At 37.8% G+C, this 26,252-nt stretch overlaps 1 protein-coding gene across 1 annotated transcript in view; it reads left to right on the top strand.

Moving 5' to 3' along the window:
* The window catches only part of LOC127875263 (baculoviral IAP repeat-containing protein 6-like), a 148,633-nt gene that overhangs the window by 4,528 nt on the left and 117,853 nt on the right, over nt 1-26,252 (top strand). Inside the window, exons 4-17 of the mRNA XM_052420211.1 lie at nt 103-356; nt 1,075-1,203; nt 1,824-2,043; nt 2,677-2,831; nt 7,101-7,234; nt 7,658-9,124; nt 12,277-12,465; nt 13,739-13,958; nt 14,678-14,792; nt 19,190-19,390; nt 20,346-20,516; nt 22,822-22,997; nt 24,937-25,110; nt 25,826-25,951. Of these exons, the coding sequence (XP_052276171.1) occupies nt 103-356; nt 1,075-1,203; nt 1,824-2,043; nt 2,677-2,831; nt 7,101-7,234; nt 7,658-9,124; nt 12,277-12,465; nt 13,739-13,958; nt 14,678-14,792; nt 19,190-19,390; nt 20,346-20,516; nt 22,822-22,997; nt 24,937-25,110; nt 25,826-25,951 (3,731 nt within the window). The remainder of the gene's footprint in view (nt 1-102; nt 357-1,074; nt 1,204-1,823; nt 2,044-2,676; nt 2,832-7,100; nt 7,235-7,657; nt 9,125-12,276; nt 12,466-13,738; nt 13,959-14,677; nt 14,793-19,189; nt 19,391-20,345; nt 20,517-22,821; nt 22,998-24,936; nt 25,111-25,825; nt 25,952-26,252) is intronic.

The following is a 26,252-nucleotide window of genomic DNA, read 5'->3' as shown; positions in this document are numbered from 1 at the left end:
CTGTTGATCCTCACATTCTTGAGTTATTTGCCTTTAGATTTATCTTTAAAAATTGTGCAGTTGTATAGTCAAGCTTTTGACAACCTCGACTTATTTTTGCAGTGGGCCACAGTGTGTTTGAACGTCCCATGCAGTGCCTTGAGGACGGTGTGCATCTGCCTAACGACAGAGCTGAAGAGACTCAACGTGTACACCCCTGGTCTCTCCATCGCGTCAGCAGTGAGTCATCGCCTAGGTTACCTGTCTCCTAGCAGCAGCATAGAGACACCTGTCAATGGTCTTGTGGAGAGGTCAGCCATGTACAGCGAGGCTGCCCGGCATGAGACGTTCAGCAAGTGGCCACATATGGATTACAAGTATGTTGTGATTACAAGAATGTGGTGTTTACAAGTATGTTGTGTGTTTTTTCATGGTGTTTTTTGTGTGTTTTGTTATTTATTGTGCTGAAATGAATTTATGATTAATCAGAAAGATCTGCGTCAATGAACGTTGTTTAGGTTATGTTTCTGTGTATGGATTAGAAATTGTGGTTTCAATCCCTTATTTTAAATAATGAAACAATACAATTTTGATTTAAAGAAAGGCATTACAAATAATAATTGCATTGTTGTAGTGTGATTCAATATATTGTATCACGCTTGTTGATTGTTCAGTTTGTATTCCATAAGTCTTAATGTCACACAACCATCTCATGCAATAAAACCCATTTGCACACCACAGTTAGGACCATCCACAGTCACTCAAATTTCCCAATTTATTGACACTGTCTTTTTACTGGCCTAATAAGCACTTTTGACCACCATGAAACCAGTTGTCTAATATGAGCTATATTCTGATTGGGCTTAATGCATGTGTTTAAAGTGTCGTTCCAAATTATCCTCTGCAGGCCGCACAGGCTATTCAGGGACAGCAATTTTTGCTTTTATAGAATATTTAATTTAAAGGAAGTTTTTTTTCAAAACAAAAATCTTGTTTTTTTAAAAAGTGTTTTGCTTATAAGCGACACTTTACGAACGGGCAGTACGCCCCATTGTTCCCAGAATGAGGCTCATATAGCCTCGACTGTTATTGTAGGTGGGCTTTACCAGACCCGATGGCCCAGGCAGGGTTCTACCACCAGCCCAACATGTCAGGGGATGACAGGGCCCTCTGCTTCACCTGCAATGTGTGCCTAGTGTGCTGGGAACCAACCGATGAACCATGGTACGATGGTGGCTCCCAGTCTGAGCATTTCATTATTATATTTTCTGTTTAGTTGTTTGCCTTATACTGAAGACATTTTTATAGAGGAGTCTTTTAATGCATTTTTACTGAATGAAAAGTAGAACATTCTAGCAAAAAATTTCAGCCTTTAAATTCTAGAGAAAGTTACTATATTGTATTTATGGACATGAATTGCATAAGTAATTATAAACATATTTTCATAAATGTTCTTTACATTTTGAATTTCTTGTACTTACATGTACATTGTCTTAAAACAAAATTTTAAACTGAAACTGTACAACCAAATGAGCTGTACAAGTAAATTCTTAGAAGATGTAAAAGGTAACAAGCAATGGATTGTAATTAAAAACATAATATAAGCCTAGTTCAGGGTTAATTGGGCTAAATGCATGCATGTAAAGTGTCATCCAAGATAAGCATGTTCTGTCGGCTTTTAAGAAAATTTTCGTTAATGTTTCTCTTCTTAAAGAAAATCGAGTCTAGATGGAAAGTTTTGTCCCTGATAAGCCTGTACAGACTGCAAAGGCTAATCTTGGAAATACTTTACCCACATGCTCTAACACCCAAGTACTGAGAATGAGGCTCATTTAATATTGTAGGTCTGAGCATGAGCGTCACTCGCCATCATGTCCCTTTGTGAAGGGGGAGCACACTCAGAACGTGTCTCTGTCAGTGACGTACGCCACTCAGCCTGCGCTGCCCCACAGCAGCACGGGGGATCGGATAGCCTGTGTGGGCACCACAGCCTGTGAAGACTACCTGGCCACCTCCACAAGCCATGGCAATATAGTAGTCTGGAATCTAAAACACAAGCTAAAGGTCCAGTAATTTTTTGTTCCACCATTTTGGGGATTGGGCTAGTGCCCTTTGTATTAGGAAAATAATGTGTTCATACCAAAATTAGCAAATTGATGCTTTTTTATGCCAACAAATACTTTAAAATTGAGAATTAGTGTTTTCAATATTATATTTACTAAGTTTTAACTAAAACAGCTGGATAGGGAAAGGAACTAAAAGTTGATATTTGTTTAATAAAAAAAAAATTTTAGGTTGCTAACATATGTTACAACAACTCAAATTTTGTAAGGCGTAATATTTTTAAAAAAGAAGAAAAGTTGGTAGAATTTAACTTACTCTGATGTAGCAACAAAAACATAATAAATATTTTAAACATATAGTAACAAAAAGATCCTTCATAAAATTGCATGTTTTTTATTTATTTTCATATCGAACTGAAAACTTAACTACTGTTTAAAACAGAATAAATCTAACCTAATTGACTAACAATAATTTATTTTAGCAATCGACCATAGTTAATTAGTTCAAAATGATGGTACATTTCTCAGTGTTTTATTTGCAACCACTTTCAAAATCTTCATTTAAAAAAAAAGATATTTCCAAAATTGTAATATCTATTATTTGTAAAAAATTATCAAATTGTGTGTGTTACAGAAACACTGCCAGTTTGTACTGGATGTTAGTGAGACGGTGGTTGCCATGAAGACAGGGCTCCAGGTGGACCGACAGCCCGCAGGGGGTAGGAAGTCTGACTCCTGCGCCCAAATGGAGGACAGCCTAGAGGCGCCCGGGCTGCAGTCGTGTCACAGGTATTAATTGTGCTTAATGCATATGCGTAAGTGTTGTCCCAGATTAGCCTGTGTACATGTAGTCCGCACTGGCTAATCAGGCTCAACACTTTCCACCTTATCTGGATTTTGGGTCAAAAGATACCTCCTCATAATAAAAATGAAATGAGAGCAGAAAGTGATGTCCCTGACAAGCCCTGTTTAATTAGTCTGACTCCTGTACCAACATGGAGGACAGCCTAGAAGCACCAGTCCTGTCTCAGGTATCAAATGTGTAGTTCATCATCAGTTCATCTGTCAGTCCGTCCGTCTGTCTGTCACAAACTTTTCAGGGCTACAGTACACTCCACGCGGTTTCCCCAAAAAACACGCTCCCTCCGCGGGTTTTTTTCTGCTAGTGAGTGTTCACGCGGCGTTGAGAGAGCGAGGTGAACTCGATAAAACGCTCGGCATTACGCCGCGTTCGCTAATTCCCACGGTGTGTATTACTTTAGCCTAGTCGGTTAATGCAGACAATTTCCGTTCTTATCAGTAACCGCCGCGCAACGCCGCGTTAGCAGTGTGCTACTGGGCATGCCAAAAAAATTAAAACATTGTTAAAATAAATTGTTTAAAAACAGTAGTACATGTACATCAGGGATGTATAATCTATTATACATCCCTGTGTACATGTATAAAAAAGATAATTGTATATAGAAAATTAATACGTATAAAAATTATGTTTTTTAATTCACAGGTACGTCTACAATATGAATGAATATAAGACATTTGACAAATTAATATTTAAATCATAACACATATAAGACAATAATAAATGTTCCGTAAAATTTCCAAATGAGAATAATAATTAGTAATCCGAAACACACTACGATTTTTAATGTTAACACGACGTTTACAAATGCTTCCAATATACAGTCATCATGTATATTTCCCCACAAAAGCGCACGAAAATTATGCTGCAATGTACAAGGTCAAGGTATACTCCTGCGGCGTGTAGTGATTTTTTTTATACAAACTTTGTAGCACAGAGAACATTGAATTTTGTTGATTTCGGTTAAAAGTTTCTTTGGTATTTTTTAACAAAATTATATCGCGAATAAGTTGATATTTCCTCCAAAATAATTTCAAATCGAACACGCCGAATCTTTATCGTTACGGTATTTTAGTAGAGTAATTATTTTAACAGTAATTGCACTGTAAACTGATTAAAGAAGACATCTGGGCGGAACTGGATTTTAAGTGTTTGACGTTATGAAAACACGCAAAGCTTGTCTACTGACCTATTGTGTAGTCTGCTGTCTGCGGTGTTTTGACAAAAGGGATTAACATGTGTGAATGTCACTCTGCCGATTTGGTCCATACCCTCTTTTAGCAATCAATGGAATAACCTAACTTCAAAGAGAAAATAAATGCATTAGCAAGCAGAGAATTGACTTTGTTCCGACAATTAAAACCATTCCTTATGCATTTGTTGAACGTGTTTACTTGAGTAAGTTATGCCTATAGACAGGAAGCTGCTTTTCTTTGATTACGTCAGGGGTGTCAATTTTCCGGATTATTCCGGAAATCCTGATTTGAGCCGTCCAGGGTTGATTTTGAGGTGAATGTAAATCCGATGAGTTTGTTTAAGGCGGGTGGGGGTAGGGACAAAATTCTTTTAGTGCGGGATCATTTCAGAACGAATATTGTTAAAGCATCGTCGGCATTCCGGACATTTGCGCTTGGTACCGATTTTATTTATTGATTTCTGATTGGTAAGCGGCTGGCACTGACATGATCAGGCACTGGCTAAGTAAAGCACTGCAATTTCATATTTTAAAACAATATGTTAATCAAATTATATATTGACTGCGTATTTGCTAGGTTACTGGTTATTGGTTTTTAACCAGGTTTTCCGAAGGAAAAAACTGGTTATTAGATTGGCGAATGCGGGCGGGCTGGCGGGATGGCGGGATGGCGGGCGGGCGGAACAAGCTTGTCCAGGCCATAGCTTTGTAGTTCATTGTGAGATTTTAAAATCATTTGGCACATTTGTTAACCATCATTAGACGGTGTGTCGCGCGAAAAAATTACGTCAATATCTCCAAGGTCAAGGTCACACTTTGAGTTCAAAGGTAAAAAATAGCCATAAATGAGCTTGTCTGGGCTATAACTATGTCATTCATTATGAGATTTTAAAATCATTTGGCACATTTGTTCACCATCATGGGACGGTGTGTGGCACGAAAGAATCACGTCAATATCTCCAATGTCAAGGTCGCCACGACTAAAAATAGATTTATTTTAAAACAAACTTACAAAGGGGGTTAATTTTGTTTGTTCATTTCAAAAGTTCAGTTTGAGTTGTCTCCCTTTATCAGATTTTTTTTCACAATGAAAACCTGGTATTGTGACAATTTTGTCCCTTGTTATTTTCTGCAGTCAAACGATATGCGTATTTTATTTCATTTGCAAATCATGTAATGCGACATGTTTTCGGACAGTCGTTTTCGGATACGCTGGTTTGTTAATTACATTTCGAAGTTCTTAATATCATGTGTTTAGAATGACAAATACACCTGTGGTGTTACGGATGGTTTGGTTTATAATATTTCGCATTGTACTCACCAGAAATGGCACCTAGAAAGACTATTAAACAAGAACAATAAGCTAGGGCTCGGGGGGTTGGGCCCTCTCTTCCCTTTATCCTACGGCTTAATTTTCCGGATTTCAAATTTGGGCCAATTGACACCCCTGTTACGTCAAACTGTCAATTCACACAGATTTGCGAGATTTTTAGGGTCCTTGGTCATTTGTTTACATGTTCAGTATAGAAAATCACCTGCTAACATGAAAACTTTGGATTAAATTATCAAAATAAAAACAATGTTGCAAACTGTGTTTATATTAATTGGTAAGTATTAGTTAAAAGACGACGTTTTGTTTGTCGTAAATCAACAAGTTTTCTATACAACAACTACTTCTATAACCACGTCGGGATCGATCCATCTTGGTTGTTTTTTTTTTATTGTAAATATTATACTACATGTACATGTATGTTCTTGTAATAAATGTAATTTTATTAGGAAGTCAAACAAAATTACTCGTAAAACGCGGAGTTTCCCCTGCGTTGCGAACGCCGAGGGTGGCCGCGTCGGATTATCAGTTTTGCCGATCGTTTACCGCCGCGTCCAAAATCATGCAAACGCCACGTCGATTTTCTTAATCTCCCTCCAGGTCAATCCCCGCGGAGTATGGAGGGAAATTGGGGAAAACGCGTGGAGTGTACTGTATATTAAAGAAGCTGTACAACATGTCAACATCATGAAACTTCATGGATGTATACATATCAATACAAGAACCATAAGCCCACACTTTCTTAAATAATATTCATTGCCTTTTGTTGGTTTTGTATGATGAAACTTTTCAGGACTTGATCAAGATTCTACGCAAGATTTCAACATTAAACTTCAAGGGTGTATAGATATCAATTAGAAGTGCCATGCACAAGAAACATAACCCTAAACTTTCTCAAATAAGATTTATTGCCGTTTGTTGTTTTAGTTTGATGTAACTTTTCAGGGCTATATCTCAGATTCAATACAATATTTCAACATGAACCTTCATAGGTGTATAGGTATCAATGTGGAGAATTGCTATGCATAAGAACCATAACCATACACATAGTCATTAAAAAGGAGTTATTTCCCTTTTGTATGGAATGTTACATTTCAGACCTAAACATCAGACACTATACAAGATTTCAACATGCTTTTATGTCCCTCACCACTATAGTGGGGGACATATTGTTTTTGCCCTGTCTGTTGGTTGGTTGGTTGGTTGGTTTGTTTATTTGTTTGTTTTCTCCAACTTTAACATTTTGCCTTAACTTTTTGCAATATTAAAGATAGCAACTTCATATTTGGCATGCATGTGTATCTCATGGAGCTGCACATTTTGAGTGGTGAAAGGTCAATGTTAAAGTCATCCTTCAAGGTCAAAGGTAAAAAAAACAAATCCAAGGGAAGTAATAAGCTTTAAAGGGAGATAATTATCTGAACCTGCCGAATGATTTTTAAAAAAATAATCAAAGCGGCGCAGTAGGGGACATAGTGTTTCTGACAAACACATTTCTTGTTGTATGATGTGACCACAAATATGTAAGAAAAGACCTGACCCTTCAAATTTCCTTTTCTTTTAATTCTGGGCCCATGAATAAACAAAATTAATTGGGTGAAGGATATCAATTAAACGCATTTGCTTGTTTGTAATAGTTTGTACAATTAGTACAAACATTTCCCATTGTTAAAGCAGCCTAGGTGATGAGGTGGATGCAAGGGTGTGTGCCCAGGGTGCGGTGACCTTCCTGGTAGAGGAGAACAGCAAGGCAAAGAACAACACAGGGCCAGAAGTTGCAGTTCACAGCTCTAGACAAAGTCTTGAAAGTGAGGACAATGGATTTAATTTTGGACATTACTATTTGTGAATAAGAATCCTCTTTTTTAAATGGTTTTAAAAGTAGGTACACATTCCATCAATAAAATGGGACAAAAAAGAGAAAAACACAGGACTGATACACAACTATTCCATCAAAGTCGAAATTGTCACATTAATTTAGCCAGGCTCTGGAAAAATAGGGCTTAATGCATGTGGGTAAAGGGTTGTCCCGATGACAACACTTTTCACCTAGACTGGATATTCGTTTAGAAGAGACTTCCTTTTACAAAAATGTCTGTTAAAGTCCCAGAGGAAGGCTCAATTGCTTTTTAAAAAGATATAATGGCCTACAATTTAATTGTAAAGCAATTAATTAATATCACTGAATAAAAAATGTGAGGCTTTTAAAATGTTATACACATTTATTTCAGGCCTGTCTTCCTTCACACGACCAAATGAGGATGTAGAAGTGACATCCATGTGTGTAGTTCATATATCCCCATCATCTGAAACAGAGAATCCATCAAAAGCAGTCAGATCAGAGACATGTAAAAAAGATATCAAGTCCAAAGTGAAGAAACGACCAGTTCAGCCGACACTCATATGCGGCGTGTCATTGCGATGTCCTAAAGTTCAGACCAACTGTGACGACCGCAGCAGGAATGATTCTAGTGACGTTCAACTCATGAACAGGGTGAACGAAAGTGTAAGTGGAGATACCACCTCTCAAATCATCACTGATTCCAGTTTATCGCGTTCAGAATCAGACAGCGATTTATTAGAAGCGAATACAAACTTTTTCCCATATTTACTAGTGATAGCAGTGAAAGAAGACGTACAACAAAAGATTTGCAAGCAGGCTAGCATGGACTCCCTGAAGCCATCTACCAGTCTGGGCAACATTGTGCAGAGTATGAGCGGGGGTATGATGGGCGGTGGACCAGACTGGTGTATGGATGGCCCGATGCTAGATATGTACGACGATGGTTCTGTTCAGATTGTGAACGTAGCCACGGGCGACAAGGTTCTCTCACCCTGCAGCCCAACCGAAGGCACGAGTAAACTGGATGAGATTGCAGGGGAGAGTGGTAGCGGCCAAAATGTGTCTTTCTCCGACAGTGCAATAAAAACACGACTCTCTGGCCAGCCAGCTGGTCAAATATTACAATGTGTTTCTCTACCTAGTGAATTTCATAGGGAAAATTTACAGGTAACTTCTATTCAAACGTCCCTAGATAAAGGTCATCTCATTGTGGCTGTATCACCCAAACAGTTTAGGTCGTCAGCTCAAGTAGTGACATCGGGCGCTAAACAAAGTGATTCTTCAGAAGCTAGTAAGAGTGAGTCGAGTGGCGACTCGTTTTCACCCACGTGTTTCCCAGCGTTCAATTTCAGCAGCAGTGTGCAAGATTCCAAAAGCTCCAGCTCTGGTGAAACTTCATCAACAGATGCAAGCTACAGCTCCGATGGCAACACCAACACCAACAGCTCCTCCGTCTCTGCAGAACCATATATTAAATGTCCCAGTAATGGCTGTATATTGATCTACAAACTAAAATACAACTGTGATACAAACTATGCTTCGATTGACGAAGAACCAGTGGTGGTGCGATCGACAGAAGAGGCAGAAAAAGGAGTGAAAAGTATCACTGTGCTTCCTATGGAGGTCTGTGAACACATAGAGGAGGACGATAGCCATGGTTTCCATGGTTATCTCCACATGCCGCCATCTGTGACTACTGCGAGGTCATTAGTGGGCGACATGGACCTTTACGGACATATTGCTGTGATCTTTACTAGCGGTTCCATGAAAATTCTTAGTGTCTGTGATCTAGGGTTGCTGGCTGCAGTGGAGCTTGAGTCCGGGGAGAGATTCGTTGATGTCACTTACTGTTCTGGTAAATGTTTCTATACTTATATACCCACATTCTTATTTAGGGCTTTCCCTGGCATTAGCCAAATGAGCCAATGGCTACAAATTGACGCATTTGGTGAAAGGAAATGCTACTAACTACAACATTTTTTTCATAAATCCAAGAAAATATAAAAAAATGGCTAACATTTTGCTGTAGTGAGTCATATTTGGCTAAAGAAAACTTTTAGCTAGGTGAAGCCCTGTTATTTTAACTCCTTTTGAATTTATTTATTTTGCTTTCAGGGTTTCTCCCCTTAGTTTCGCCGCTTTAAACAAGTTGTTGACATTTTTTGTTAATGATATTGAGCACCATCCAGAGTATATCTAAACTAAATTGTTACCTTTACAGAACATAAACTACATTCATAATATTAAAACTAAGAATTGCAGTTCTTAAATGTATGTTTTCTGTACACATTTTGTCAGAATGTTGAATAATATTAATTGTAGACTATAGTTGTCATTGTAGCATTGTAAAAATTATTAAACTTAAATAGATATGTTTATTAGTCCCCTACCGGTTTCACCGGAAGGCACTTATGGTTTTGTCTCCGTCCGTCTGTCCGTCCGTCTGTCACACTTTTCTGGATCCTGGGATAACTTTAAAAGTTCTTAATATTTTTTCATGAAACTTGGAACATGGATAGATGGCAATATGGACATAATGCACATCATTTCATTTCGATCCTACTTCAAAAATTCTGGTTGCTATGGCAACATATAGACCATAAATACTGCTGAAAATGGTGGTTTTTCTGGATCCTGCGATAACTTTTAAAGTTCTTAATACTTTTTCGTGAAACTTAAAACATGGATAGATTGCAATATGGACATTATCTACGTCATTTCATTTCGTTCCGACGTAAAAAATTCTGGTTGCTATGGCAACAAATAGACTAGACATACTGCTGAAAATGGTGGTTTTCTGGATCCTGAGATAACTTTAAAAGTTCTTAATATTTTTTCATGTAACTTGAAACATGGATACCTGTAGATGGCAATATGGACATTATGCACGTCATTTCATTTCGTTCTGACGTCAAAAATTCTGGTTGCTATGGCAACAAATAGACTAGAAATACTGCTGAAAATGGTGGTTTTCTGGATCCTGCAATAACTTTTAAAGTTCTTAATATTTTTTCATGAAACTTGAAACATGGATAGATGGCAATATGGACATAATGCACGTCATTTCATTTTGTTCCTAAATAAAAAAATTTGGTTGCTATGGCAACAAATATATATAAAAAAAATCTGGAATTTCTGACAATGGTAGGGGACTTATATTGCTTGACAATAGTCTTGTTGTTTTAAAAGCCAGGGTTCTCGCTGTCAATCACCATTTTTGCCTATGACAACAAAATCGCAAAACTGGCGACAGTTTAAAAAAAATGTCTTTAAAAATTGGTTGGGCACTCATACATAGGTGCACATACATGTAATACATAATTTTGTGTATACAATTTGTCACAGAATTTATGTTGGATATGTCAATTACTTGAGAGAATAGCCTTTCTTTTTATGGTCATTAATATACATTGATGCATGTGTGTCTGTACTTTCAGGCATAGTAATGATTGCCTTGATCATTTAAGTTGGTGTTCTTGTTGTGCGAGTTAAAACAGACAATTGTGACGCATGATAATCGTTTACACAGCAGTACTGTCACTGCGTTTCAGTCAATATTGAGGCTTAATAGAAGAAATACGCTTGCACTGGGAAGTGTTTCTTAGCGCAGAATAAGGGCAGAACTATTTCTTGGGACGCTGTTTATGTCCAAATCCTTGGAAAGGCACTGTAGACATAGAACACTATTACTTGTAATAGTATCGCTAAAGTACACATGTACATGACAAAAAGATCAGTACACGAGCAAATCAAAAGAAAATATCATTCTTATTTCAAATCATGTTTTAATGGAAATGATTTTCACATTATCATTTTTTATCAGTCAATTGCTATATATATATATATGTATTCTTTGTCATTTAAAATCATGACTATAAGGGGGATTTTTTCGAAGGTTTTGACATTTTTAGAAGTTTGTGAATAAATGCTTTAAATTTATACATGTTAACACTAAAAAAGATATATAAAAAATATTTAGAAAGATAAAAAAACCACCGGAAAACAACAGGAACACTCCATATTATTCAATTGTTTCGCATTGTAACGCTTATAATTTTGTCAATTTCACATGATTATTACTCAAAAATAAAATAATAAGATTTTCAGTATAAAGCTACTTCATTAATAATTTTTATTACTCCCTGATGTTCATTTTTTTTTTTTAATCTTACACGTTGGAAATGTTTTATATGGACAATCTGTGGACAAGTCCCTTTAAATGCTTGAATCACTCTGGCTATTGCAGCTGAGGTTTTATTCATGTGCATCTCAACTCAAAATAATTGTTTATTGACCAATAAATATGGTTTATTGAAAATTATATCTTAGTTTTATATTCTGATTTGCTAACTCCCTTTCCTTTTCTGTCAAGATATGGTGTGTTATCACTCTAAGTACAAATTGTTGTTCTCTACATATGAGTCTAGCTTTGGGAAAACAGGGCTTAATGTATTTGCTTAAATTGTAGCCCCAGATTAGCCTTTGCAGTTCGCATAGTCTAATCAGGGACGACACTTACAGCCTCAACTTTTGGCTAAGAATAGACTACCGGTACCTTTGAACGAAATATACCATATAGGCATAGAAGGGTTGTCCCTGATCAACCTAGGTGGACTGCATATGCTTATCAGGGACATCACTTAATGCATGTGCATTAACCCTTTGCATGCTGGGAAATTTGTCGTCTGCTTAATTTCTAAAATTAGCATTTTCTTTGATTTTTTTCAAAGAATACTATCAGAATAGCAAACAGTTTGGATCCTGATAAAACGCCACGTTCTGTGGCGTCTCATCTGGATCCAAACTGTTTGCAAAGGCCTTCAAAATTCGGTTCCAGCACTGTAAGAGTTAAGCCACGTTTTTTACAGGCTCATATGGTTTATTAAAAATTATTTCTTAGTTGCATGTATATATTCTGTATTTATTTATTTTCCAGTTATATAAAGTGTGTTATCACTCCAAGTACTGAAACTTATTCTCTATTCTATGTTCTCACCCAATTTCCAGGTATAGATCGCCTGTGTGCCTGCACGAGTTACAGGAAGCTGTATTTCTACCAGCTCAGTGAGGACCTGATGGATCAGACCGACAGTGCGCTGGAAGGGGACTTAACTCCGACGTATGAGCTGCTTGACGGACCGCTGGCCGAGTGCTCCAAGTCGGAAGAATTCTGGGAGCAGTCACCAAGGGCATCAGGTATTGAGTATGAGATGAATTCGCTGTTTGCACAATGTAATGCTTAAACTTTTATTGATAAAATTTAAATGAGATGAAATCACTGTTTGAACATTATGGTGGTTCAACCAGAATGATAAAATTTAAGGTGATGAAATCACTTTTCGTACATTATGGTGATTACAAAATTAAAGTGATGAAATCACTGTTCACATTGGTGGTTAAAAATTTTGATCATTAAATTCCATGTAAACAGAATTTAGATTTCAATCAATTTGTGTTTTTCTCTCCGATACTGTAGACTAACGTATTTTTTGTATTTGCATGTGCAGTCTAATCAGGAATGACACTTCCCTTTTATGGAATTTTTACAAAGAAGTGAGGCAACAGGTTAAACACAGAAAACAGGGTCCAGATTCTTAACTGAGCCTCATTATGGGAAAACAGGGTTTAATGCATGTGTGTAAAGTGTCGTCCCAGATAATCGTGTACAGTCCGCACTCTGGCTAATCAGGGATGACACTTTCTGCTTAGACTGGATTTTCGTTTGAAAGAGACTTTCTCCAAACTCCACCATGTCACAACTTATAACGGTTCTCATGTTTTTAAATGGGTTGAGAATGTATGTTTCTGTACATCCTTTGATGAATTTATAATCGCTGAATCGCACTTCATTGGCCAATCTTTAAAATAATGCGAACTATTTTGAAAAAAAGATATAAAACCTAATCACCCTGTAAAATTATCCGTTAAATTACAAAACATCCGGGCCTGAGCCCCACCTCGGAAGTAGCATTGGCTCATTTATTAATGCATCTCTAAAAAGAGGTGGCGCACGTGATTAACGGCCGTGTTTCTGCTTTGACTCTGGTTTTAAAAAGACTTCCTTCAAACAACAAATTCCATAAAGGTTTAGTGGAAAGTGTTGTCCCTGATTAGCCTTTGGGGACTGCACATGCTAATCTGGGACGTCAATATACACTTTTGCATAAAGCCCAGTTTTTATCCCCTGCCATTGGCGGAGGGATATTGTTTTGGCGTTGTCCGTCTTTCCGTCCGTCCGGAGTCATATCTTGGAAGTGCTTTGGTGGATTTCATTGAAACTTGGTATGAGTATATATATGAATAAGAGGATGATGCACGCCAAATGGCATTGTACACCATCTGTAAATAATGGAGTTATTGCCCTTTGTATCTTGAAAAAATGCTTTCTTGAGTGTCAAATATAACACTTTTGTGTCCAGAAGCATATTGGCGGGGGATATCAATTCAACAAACTTGCTTGTTTCTCCAGTATCGGACCTTCTGGCAAAGCAGCCACTTAGTCTTGAGACGCTTAGCCAGCTACACCAGCTGATACAGTTCGAGAACCTGATGCCCCGCTTTACGGCCACCGTCCCACCCTGCTGGACCGAGATGCATCAGGAGCAGCAGCAGCGACGACACCCACAGCACCTTCAGCATCAGGGGGAGGCCACCCAGTACACACGTACCTGGAAACTGCAACCAGACAGGTGGGTGGGGCAGGGGTGTGTAGGGTTTACCTGGAAACTGCAACGGGACAGGTGGGTGAGGCAGGGTTGTGTGGTGTTCACATGGAAACTGCAACTGGACAGGTGGGTGGGGCAGGGGAATGTGGAGTTCACCTGGTAAATGCAACTGGACAGGTGGGTGGGGCAGGGGTGTTTGGTGTGCACTTGGAAACTGCAACCAGGCAGGTGGGTGGGGCAGGGGTGTTTGGATTTAAATCTTGAGATGTTTCTACCATGGTCATTCATATTCAGATTGATTCGCAACATTATCAGTCCCATTCTGATGCTGACAGGATTCGCATAGGCAGTCCTTTTCATAACAATTTTGCTGTTAAAAACCTTTTCTACTTAGACTATCCGCATTCTGATGTTTCTTTCCCGGTCGATGTTGCACCTTAAAGTGGTATTGTGCCAAGGGCTCTAACCATCTGGCAACCTGGCCAACATAAACCGGTTCAGTCTGCATAGGCTAATCATGTACAGCACTTAAGGCTTAAGAAGAGACTTCCTTCAAACGAAAAAAAACACAATAAAAGTGTAGTGTCATCTCTGATAAGCCTTTGGGGACTGCACAGGCTAATCTGGGACAACAGTATGCTCATGCATTTAGCCCCATTTTCGCAGACTAAGGCTAAAATTAAGTCCTAACATTTCTCATGTCAACATTTACCATATGCTTATTCTGGATCATTCCATTTCAGTAACTCCTGGGACGAGCACCTATTTGAGATCGTGCTACCAAGGATCTGCTGTGTGGGTCATGTGGACATGCGCTTCTCCCTGAACCCTCTGTGCCCTATCACTCCAAATATCCAGGTTAGGGATGGAAACTAATTTTTCACAATGTTGACCACAAATATCCATGTTTTGTGGTTGCGGTTAAGAGTCACGAGCCCATAATCATATACTGTAAACGTATAGAAATTCATCGTTATGAAATTTCGTGGTTTAATAAAAAACAACTAATTTGTTGATATGTAATTTTGTGGATTTCAAATTTTTGGTGAAGACTGACTGTCATAATAATAAAACTTTTATTAAAACAATCAGAGTAATAATGAACCATAATCTGCTAATCTGTGTTGACAGCAAGACTTGAGGTTAATGTGCACTGAAGCATGAAAGTGTTGCCGATAATTGTCTATAAGAGCAATAAAGCGGAGCACTTGTGGGTCCCTGCTCGCTAATTGCCATCAATGTTGTTTTGACAATATTTGCAATTCTCAGCGCAATCGGTCCCCTTGTACACGTGTGAAAACCGTTATGTCTTTTTTAACTTTAATTGACATACGTGATAAATTTTCAAACTGTTAATTTGACGACGTCACGTAAAAGAGAACAATCGTTGATGTACAGGTTAAATACCGTGCTTGATTTAAAAAGTACTATTACCCAAACACTTATCAAGAAAACAACATATTGTTTTAACTAGCATATCTAAATCAAACAATCATAAACATCTTAGTTCAAACATATATAATTTACGTCAAATGGGTGGAAAATAATAACATTTTCAATTCGGAAATATTTTCATTAGTCGAGATATAGTGTAATGTGAAGTTACTATTACAAAAATATCTCGGATAACCGACAACAAAAGAAATTGTCGGAAATGACATTCGGAAAATGACCAATTCGGATTAAAAAAAGTATAAATAATCGTTGGTACTTGAATTCGTGGTTCAGCGGACCAACGAAATCCACGAAAATTCGTACCACACGAAATTTAATGGTTTTACAGTACATGGCATGAGGATATTATACTTTATTTAAGTTAAATAATAGATAATTAAACGACACCATGTCTGACATGACACTTTTTCAGTTCATTATGAGCCTGTATTGAATCATTTCATAGGCCTTTATAAATGCATATTAATGAACTGATTTGTATGCCTCAGGAAGGGTGACATATAGCAGTCGCACTGTCCGCCTGTCCATCTGGCATTCCATTTTCGGGAATGAAAGATATTGACCTGATATTTGGTGTGTGAGTCTACTTATATGACTTACAGATTAAGTGTGAGTTTGGTTCCAGTCGATTGATTTTTGGCGAAGTTATGGGCCTTGGACTTTGACGTTTTGTCTATAATTATGTTTTTTTCTGAAACACTTTCAGATATGTAGCTGATTTTTGGTATGTTAGTCTACCAACATAACTTACAGATGAAGTGTGAATTTAGTTCCAGTCCGTAGATTTTTGCGAAGTTATGGGCCTTAGATTTATTTATGCAATGCTTTCAGATATTTAGCTGATTTTTGGTATGTGAGTCTACCTACATGACTTACAGATGAAGTGTGACATTCGTTCCAGTCCATCGCTTTTCGGAGAAGTTTATGGCCTTGGACTTAGGCATTTTCTCTATTATTGCTGTTTTTCTGAGGTTTTTTACACAAGCTCATTTTTGGTATTTGAGTCTATCTACATAACATGAAAAAGTGTGAGATTCGTTCCAGTCCTTTGATTTTTGGCCAAGTTATGAGCCTCGGACTTCTAAATTTTCTGTTTTCTGGAGTTTTTGTTACGCACCGCTTTCAGATGTGTAGCTAATTTTTTGTATGCGAGTCTACTTACATGATTTAAAGATGAAGTGTGATTTTGGCTGCGGTCCATTGACTTTTGGCAAACTTATGAGCGTTGGACTTAAATTTTTTCTCTATAATACTCTTTTTAACCAGGTTTTCCGAAGGAAAAAACTGGTTATTAGATTGGCGAATGCGGGCGGGCTGGCTGGCTGGCTGGCTGGCGGGCTGGCAGGCAGGCGGAACAAGCTTGTCTGGGCCATAACTATGTCGTTCATTGTCAGATTTTAAAATCATTTGGCACATTTGTTCACCATCATTGGACGGTGTGTCGCGCGAAATAATTACGTCGATATCTCCAAGGTCAAGGTCACACTTTGAGTTCAAAGGTCAAAAATGGCCATAAATGAGCTTGTCCTGGCCATAACTATGTCATTCATTGTGAGATTTTAAAATCATTTGGCACATTTGTTCACCATCATGGGACGGTGTGTCGCACGAAAGAATCACGTCAATATCTCCAATGTCAAGGTCGCCACAACTAAAAATAGATTTTTTTTAAAAACAAACTTACAAAGGGGGTTAATTTTGTTTGTTCATTTCAAAAGTTCAGTTTTAGTTTTCTCCCTTTATCAGATTTTTTTTTACAATGAAAACCTGGTTTTGTGACAATTTTGTCCCTTGTTCTGGAAGTTTATGAGGGAACACTTTAAGATATTCTGCTGATTTTTAGCTCATCTATTTTTTGAAAAAAAATTATGAGCTATTGTCATCACCTTGGCGTCGGCGTCCGGTTAGTTTTGCGTTTAGGTCCACTTTTCTCAGAAAGTATCAATGCTATTGCATTCAAACTTGGTACACTTACTTACTATCATGAGGGGACTGGGCAGGCAAAGTTAGATAACTCTGGCGTGCATTTTGACTGAATTGTGTGCCCTTTTTATACTTAGAAAATTGAAAATTTTGGTTAAGTTTTGCGTTTAGGTCCACTTTTTTCAGAAAGTATCAATGCTATTGCATTCAAACTTGGTACACTTACTTACTATCATGAGGGGACTGGGCAGGCAAAGTTAGATAACTCTGGCGTGCATTTTGACAGAATAATGTGCCCTTTTTATACTTAGAAAATTGAAAATTTTGGTTAAGTTTTGTGTTTAGGTCCATTTTATTCCTTAAGTATCAAAGCTATTGCTTTCATATTTGCAACACTTACTAACTATCGTAAGGGGACTGTGCAGGCAAAGTTATGTAACTCTGACTGGCATTTGGACGGAATAATGGGCCCTTTATACTTAGAAAATTGAAAGTTTGGTTAAGTTTTGTGTTTTGGTCCACTTTACCCCTAAAGTATCATAGATATTGCTTTCATACTTGGAACACTCGCAAACTATCATAAGGGTACAGTAAAAGGACAAGTTGCATAACTCTGGATGTCATTTTTACGGAATTATGGCCCTTTTTTGACTTAGTAACTTTGAATATATGGTTAAATTTTGTGTTTCGATCCACTTTACTACTTAAGTATCAAGGCTATTGCTTTCAAACTTCAAATACTTTCATGCTATCATGAGGTTACTGTACCTGGCAAGTTGAATTTTACCTTGACCTTTGAATGACCTTGACTCTCAAGGTCAAATTATTAAATTTCGCTAAAATTGCCATAACTTCTTTATTTATGATTAGATTTGATTGATACTTTGACAAAACTACTCTTACCTGACATACCACAATAGACTCCACCCAAACCATCGCCCGTGCCCCCCCCCCCCCTATTTTTTTTTTTTTTTTTTTTTTTTAGATCATCTCACAAATGACCACCACACCCTCACACTATACCCCCCCCCCCACCCCACCCCCTCCCCATTTTTTTTAAACGGTTAAAAAAAAAACTAATTATTTTTATTATTTTATGTTTGAAATACCGTCCAACCATCGCACCCAAGAATCCCCCCCCACCCCCCCTCCCCCCACCCGAATCCCCCCCCCCCCCCCTAATTTTTTTTTTTTTTTTTTTTTAAGATCATCTCACAAATTACAACCACACCCTCACACTATACCCCCCACCTCACCCCCCTCCCCCCCAATTTTTTTTTTTGAAATGGTTAAAAAACACAAATATTTATTTTTATTATTTTATGTTTGAAATACCGTCCAACCATCGCACCCAAGAATCCCCCCCCCACCCCCCGCCACCCCGATTTTTTTTTCCTTTTTTTCGCATTTTTGGAAGATAATGTAATAAATGTCCACACCCCCACACAATGCACCGCTCTTCACTCCACCCCTCCCTCCTTTGTGATTGAAAATGAGAGTCCCTTCACCTTTAAAAAGAAAATAGATGAGCGGTCTGCACCCACAAGGCGGTGCTCTTGTTGGTATGTGAGTCTACCTACATAACTTACAGATGAAACGTGGGTGTGGTTGGTTCCATTTATTTTTTACGATGTTATGGGCCTTGGATCTAGAAATTTTCTCTAAAATAAACGCTGTGTAGCTTGAAAGCGCATTAGGGTACATTGTGGGTTTTGTTGATCTACAGTTGTCAATGTTTATTCAAAGCTTAATTGCATTTAATTGTTTCAAGCCCTAAAAAAGAAAGTTGAACGGCTGAACACCAACATTTGAAATTAAATTGCCCAGGCCGAAATCTTTTCCCAGGCTAACAGGCAACCTTATTTCCATCCTTGCAGGTGACACTGCTAAAGCAGAACATCAATTCGATAGGCCGCGGTCAGTCGCGGGCAGAGCCTCGTGGGGTTCAGGCTTCTACACCAGTGGACAGCAAGATCAACTTCAATATCGGGACGTGCCCTGATGACCGCGCGGAGGGGTTTACGCTGGGAATAAACAATGTGCAGGACCCGCAGTTCTTGGAGAAACATCATGCTGAGGTGACTTGTAGAGAACTTTGTTGCGTTTTTAATAGAATTAATGATTGAGAGTCAGTGCAATTATGAGAGCACTGAAATGAAAGCCTACAGTTACGTATTTGTTTATGGGTTTTTCAGCAATTATTTTTGAGCCGTGATCTGAAAAAACCTGGCTTTATGCATGTGCTTTAAGTCTCTTCTTAGAGAGAATATCCAGTGAAAAATGTTGTCCTAGATTAGCCTGTGCAAAGACATATCTGTGTCCATCATTTAGAGTACAAAGACAATAACTGGTAATTTCAAAATTTTCAAAACAATTGCCCTTTGGTATATGTTCTTGTGCTGAGTTTATTTTTTTTAATGATTTCAAATTTAAGCACATATTCAAAGAGTGCAAACAACTTTTTTATCACATGCTATATCTTGTTTTCATTTAATGTTATAATTACAAATATGGTTGTTTTCAATTGGTGTATTGTAGCTTTTTGAGCATTTCCATTAAATGGTATTTGTTTGACTGACCAATCGCAGTACATTATTTAGCCATATTGATTTTGCAAAGTCAAGTAACCTCACATGTTATTAACAACTTTCATGATTTACCACAATGTTAACATACATTTTTGTTTTCTTTAATTTAATAGCATTTGATAAAAAAAGATCTGACACTTCTGGTCTTTTCATACCTTTATTTGTTAAACTCATTAAAGAAAAGTGTAAGTAAGCTGGCATACTTACATAATCCCTTAACTAATTTTTATAACATATGGTATGAATTGACAACTTGTGTAATATCTAACTTCAGTTTGCCAAAATTTACTGACCTTTGTTTGACTTACACAGGCAACGACAAATTAATCCTTTCCAACTCATATGCAAAGTGGAGTAACTTGTACGCAAAATGCGTATCTGGGTGGTTAAGGGTTAAAAAGTAAATGTTATCGTCCCAGTGAAAACGTTGCGGTCCTCATTGCAGATTCAGTGTGGACCAATCAGTTTGAGCGATTGTCTGGACCTGTCTGGTAATGGAGGTCTGGTGTCACTGTCCAGTCCTCAGCTCCTTATGTCCAAGCCACGTTCCTTCCTGCTGCACATCAAAGGCTTCCCTAGCAAGGAACAAGAGATGAAACACTCAGAGAAAGCTAAGGTATACTATGGTGTATGTGTATTGCTGACTTTATGAGCTCCTTGCAGGTCTGAGGCAGCATGATGTGAGGACCCAGAGTGTGCCCCAACACTCATACCTAATATATAATAATTGTATGCATTGTGGTCAGCTGATCAATTGAATTGTAGAAACCTCGCTTTGGGAAAACTGGGCTTAATGCATGTGCATAGTGTCATCTCAGATTGGCCTTTGCAGTCCACACAGTCTAATCAGGGATGACTTTTTCCCCTTTAATTTAATATATTTTTTAAATGAAGTCTTTTATCAACAATAATCCATTCTAGGCAGAATGTTTTGTCCCTGATTAGCCTGTGCGGACTGGACAGGCCAATCTTGGACGATACTATGATTATGCATAAGGCCCCATTTTCCCGCTGCTAGACTCATAATATCAAATGATTGGATAAGCATATTGTTTTTTCACTGCAAGCTTTTTGTAACAATTAGTTTTTTCCCCTCAAAACTATTTGTCAATTATTTTTTTTACAATTTGATCAAAACGTATATATATTTCTGGATCAGATTAGCGCTTCATTTTTGGATATTTATAATTCTCAGCATTTCTTATTCAAAACAATTAAGTCCTGTTATATTCACACTGACAATGGTTGTTTGTAAATATTAGTACTAATTGATATTGACAAATGGATGATGGAGTCATTTCGTTTAAACCAGTTTCAACACTCCTGCCCTGCAGTCTCAGATCATACATTGTCCAGCCCTCTCAATTGATGACAAGCCAGTGGAAATCACGATGCTGTTAGTTTTTGAGACACGGAATCGCAGCGGTGTTTTGAGCCGAATATTTCAGAATATGTCAATGTCTTTTCCGACGGTTTGGGTCTCGTAACGAATTGTAAAATATTGGGCGCGCACACCGTTTATGAAAGTTTCCTAACCCGACCGCGTTTAACAAAGTACCTTTTTCCGAACTTATTTCGGCGGAAGTAACTTTTTGCATTGACACCGGCCCAAAACGGTGTTTATATGAACTAACTAAAAATATTAAGGTCGCACTAAAGGTTACAATACACTAATTATAATTAAACGCGGTACATAGTAAAACGGAACAAATAAAACAATGAAGAATCGATATCAATTCGTTTTCCATTTTCATAATCGTTTTCTGTACGATTGATTTTTAATTTCAATTCGTTTTCTGTCAAATACAAATCGTAAAAACGATAAAACGAACCTTATCTGTTGCCCTGATTGTTATACCTCCTGCGACAAAGTAGAGGGGGTATAGTGGAATCGTCATGTACATCTGTGCTTGTGCTTGTCACATGTTAGATGAGTGTGATCTATTCATGAATAAGAAATTATAACCCAGGTACTACTATTCCCTTCGTATATATTTATTTATCACGAATTTAAACTTTGAAAATACTACGGTAAAATCCCATGCATCAGTCAAGATTATTTCCCTCATAAAAAATTGATTAAAATTACATTCTTGTCTTATGAGGTCGTTCATGAAAAAAGAAGAAAATTTTAGGTCTTTCATTGAACCTTGTCCTTTGCCTTTTACATTTTGGGCTTTTTATGCTTCCCCATTTTATTTATTTTGGGGAGAGCATATAGTCGCCGCTTCGTCTGTCCGTCCATGTGTCCGTCGGTGCACAATTTTTGTCCTGGCTATTTCTCAGCAACTAATGACCGGAATTCAATGAAACTTTATGGGAAGCTTCACTACCAAGAGGAGATGTGCATATTATCATCGGGTTCTGGTCGGATGATTTTTCAAAGAGTTATGGCCCTTTGAAATTTTCTTTAAAAAATTCTTGTTCCCCCAACTACTGTGCCGTCAAGACGTTTCCTTTTATCTGAATATAAAGTGCAATATTGTGACAAAAAAACCTTCGGGGAGCATCACCCGTCTCCAACGGTTTCTTGTTTGTCAATATTTTCATTAAACGTTCCCATTTTTTGCTTATTTTGTAAAAATTGTTGTTTCCTTGACTGTTTGGGCTTTTTTGCAAATCTGAACCATTTTGGACTTTTTAGTGTATCCTTAGATCCTTTTTTCTCACCATTTTGCGTTGCTTGTGTACCAAGTCTTTTCCCTGTTCTATTGTGGGCCTTCTGTAAAAATTGGCCTTGTTACCATTTTTTTGTCTCTTGTTTACAATGCCCTTAACTTTGAGCCTGGTTCTGAAAAAAACTGTCAACCCTGATTAGCATGGGCAGACTGCACAGGCTTATCTGGGATGATACCTGATGCACATGCAATAAGCCCCATTTTCCCAGAGCGAGGATAATCATCATCCATCACCTCTCACAGGAGCAGAAGAAGAAACGCCCCCTGGTCGGGGAGAAGAAAACCTTAAAGGGGCTACTACACAGCTACTCCACGTCAGGGTCAAGTACGAGGCTAGAGAACCTGAGGGGCTGTGACTGGCTCTCAGAAATCTCCATCACCATCAGGAAGACTAGGAAGACTTCTTTACATAGGGAGAGGTATTTGGCTGTTTGTCTACATAGGGAGAGGTATTTGACTGTTTGTCTACATAGGGAGAGGTATTTTGCTATGTGTTTACATATGGAGAGGTATTTGGCTGTGTGTTTACATAGGGAGAGGTATTTGGTTGTTTGTCTACATAGGGGGAGGTATTTGGCTGATTGTCTACATATGGAGAGGTATTTGGCATTTTGTCTTCATGTGCAGAGGTATTTGCCCTGTGTCTACATAGGGAGAGGTATTTGGCTATTTGTCTGCATATGGTGCGGTATTTGGCTGTTTGTCTTCATATGGTAAGGTCTTTGGCTGTTTGTCTACATAGGGAGAGGTATTTGGCTGTTTGTCTACATAGGGAGAGGTATTTGGCTGTTTGTCTACATATGGAGAGGTATTTTGCTGTTTGTCTACATATGGAGAGGTATTGTGCTGTTTGTCTACATAGGGAGAGATATTTGGCTGTGTGTCTACATAGGGAGAGGTATTTGGCTGTGTGTCTACATATGCAGAGGTATTTGGCTGATTGTCTACATATGGTTAGGTATTTGGCTGTTTGTCTACATATGGAGAGGTATTTGGCTGATTGTCTACATATGGTTAGGTATTTGGCTGTTTGTCTACATATGGAGAGGTATTTGGCTGATTGTCTACATATGGAGAGGTATTTGGCAGTTTGTCTTCATATGCAGAGGTATTTTGCTGTGTGTCTACATAGGGAGAGGTATTGGGCTATTTGTCTACATATGGTGCGGTATTTGGCTGTTTGTCTTCATATGGTAAGGTATTTGGCTGTTTGTCTACATAGGGAGAGGTATTTGGCTGCTTGTCTATATAGGGAGAGGTATTTGGCTGTTTGTCTACATATGGAGAGGTATTTAGTTTGTCTACATATGCAGAGGTATTTGGCTATGTATCTACATAGCGAGATCTTTAAGGCTGTTTGTCAACATATGGTGAGGAATTTGGCTGTTTGTCTACATATGGTTAGGTATTTGGCTGTTTGTCTACATATGGAGAGGTATTGCTGTTTGTCTACATATGCAGAGGTATTTGGCTGTGTGTCTACATAGGGAGAGGTATTTGGCTGTTTGTCTACATATGCAGAGGTATTTGGCTGTTTGTCTACATATGCAGAGGTATTTGGCTGTTTGTCTACAAATGGAGAGGTATTTGGCTGTTTGTCTACATGTGGTTAGGTATTTGGCTGTTTGTCTAAATATGGAGAGGTATTTTGCCACATGTCATCATATGGAGAGGTATTTGGTTGTTTGTTTACATATGGAGAGGTATTTGGTTGTTTGTCTACATATGGAGAGGTATTTGGTTGTTTGTCTACATATGGAGAGGTATTTGTCTGTATGTCTATATAGGGAGAGGTATTTGGCTGTTTGTCTAAAAAAAAATGTCAATGCAAAATTAAGAACTGACAAAATACTTTGTTTTAGATAAGAACAATAATAATTGTCTAACCTGTTTGATTTACTTAATCTCCTGGCTAAATGGCTAAGGAAGATTGGTTCTTCTAGTATTTTATTAGGTTTCTTTCATGTGAAAATAATGGTGAAGTACAAATGATGTGGTGAAGTGTTATTGATGGAACACTGCAAGAAATTAAAAAAATAAACAGTGAAAAAATGAAAGATTGCCAGCATCGTTCTCAAGGAGACAAACATTACACTACAATGAATACTGTTAAAAATGTGCATCTTAGTATTTTAAGTTAATTTTGTTTATAATTACAACTTGTTCTTAAACTCAACTAGTTGTTTAATTGTTTGACTGTTTCAAGAGGTTTGTCACCCAATTTTAGACATCTTATTGCCCTAAATTAGTCAACAGAATTTTCCATCTGTGGGACTTTAACTGAATCACGGCCCTGAATTTAAATAGAAAATAACAAATAAACAGTATCAAGGATGACAATCACCTTGTGATTTGCAGATTACAGAGGAACTGTATGATAGAGCAGACGAGTTTTCACCAGCACCTCCTATCTATTGTGGCTTTTGAGGATGGCCATGTGCTGTCAGGGGTCAGCCCAGACTACATTCAGAATATGTGCATTGACATTCTGTCCTGGGTGGCCAACATTCAGATGAATGATCCAGATACCAGGTACTTTTAACCCTTTGCATGCTGGGAAATTTGCCGTCTGCTAAAATGTCGTCTGCTGAATTTCAAAAATTAGTATTTTCCTCGATTTTTTTTTTCAAAGCATACTATTAGAATAGCAAACAGTTTGGATCCTGATGAGACGCCACAGTCTCATCTAGATCCAAACTGTTTGCAAAGGCCTTCAAAATTTGGTTCCAATCCTGCTCTGATGAACTTCTGAAAATGATTTTTTTTATAGACCAGCATAAACCAGAACAGCCTGCGAGTTACGATTTTATGCTGTTAACTGCTTGTCAGTATTTTAGGGTTTGAAATTAAGCCTTTCAAACTTGAATTTATTATGAAATATCTTTATTTTAATATGAGCTTGTCAGGGACTACATACGTGTCAAAATGTGTATCTGAAAGGTCAAGGGTTAATGTGGGTGATCAGCATTGGAATCCTTATACACAATAATATTATAAAAACTTTTTAAGTTACTTATGAAAAGAAACTTAAACATATGAAAATTTGAAAAAAGGAAGAGTTCGTTTATTAACCCTTTCCTGCTTAGAAGCGGAGGAAATATTTGTTTAAGAGTTATATTCCCTTGAATTTAGGCAATATATACAATTGAGATTCATTACTTTCTCTGTGAATATATAGGCTAAATGCTATTTATTAAATGTTCTCTCTGACTTTAAAGTCTAAATTTTTGATACATGTGATTTTCAGACCAGCCAACAAGTGTGTCATAACCTCTATACAGCCTCGACTGAAGTCCATCATTCAGGCTTGTTTGATACAAGGCTCCCGAACCACTGCCCACAAGTGTGCACGGCTCATTGCCCTCTGTATGCAGTAAGTACATTCAGATTGACCAATCTGTATCGGACTCATAGGCTCCCCTCCTTGCCTCTCTTTATGCAGCAAGTACATTGACATTGACCAATCGGTATTGGACTTTCAGACACGCCTCCTTGCCCTCTTTATGAAGTAAGTACTTTGATATTGACCAATTGGTATTGGACTTTCAGCCACGCCTCCTTGCCCTCTGTATGCAGTAAGTATGTTTATATTGACCTATCAGTATTGAACTTAAAGCCACACCTCCTTGCCATCTGTATGCAGTAAGTATATTGATATTGAACAATCGTAATTG

Source organism: Dreissena polymorpha, chromosome 3 (assembly GCF_020536995.1).
Source record: "Dreissena polymorpha isolate Duluth1 chromosome 3, UMN_Dpol_1.0, whole genome shotgun sequence".
Lineage (NCBI taxonomy): Eukaryota > Metazoa > Mollusca > Bivalvia > Myida > Dreissenidae > Dreissena > Dreissena polymorpha.
The sequence above is the reverse complement of the archived record's forward strand: the minus strand, read 5'-3'. Positions and strand labels throughout refer to the sequence as shown.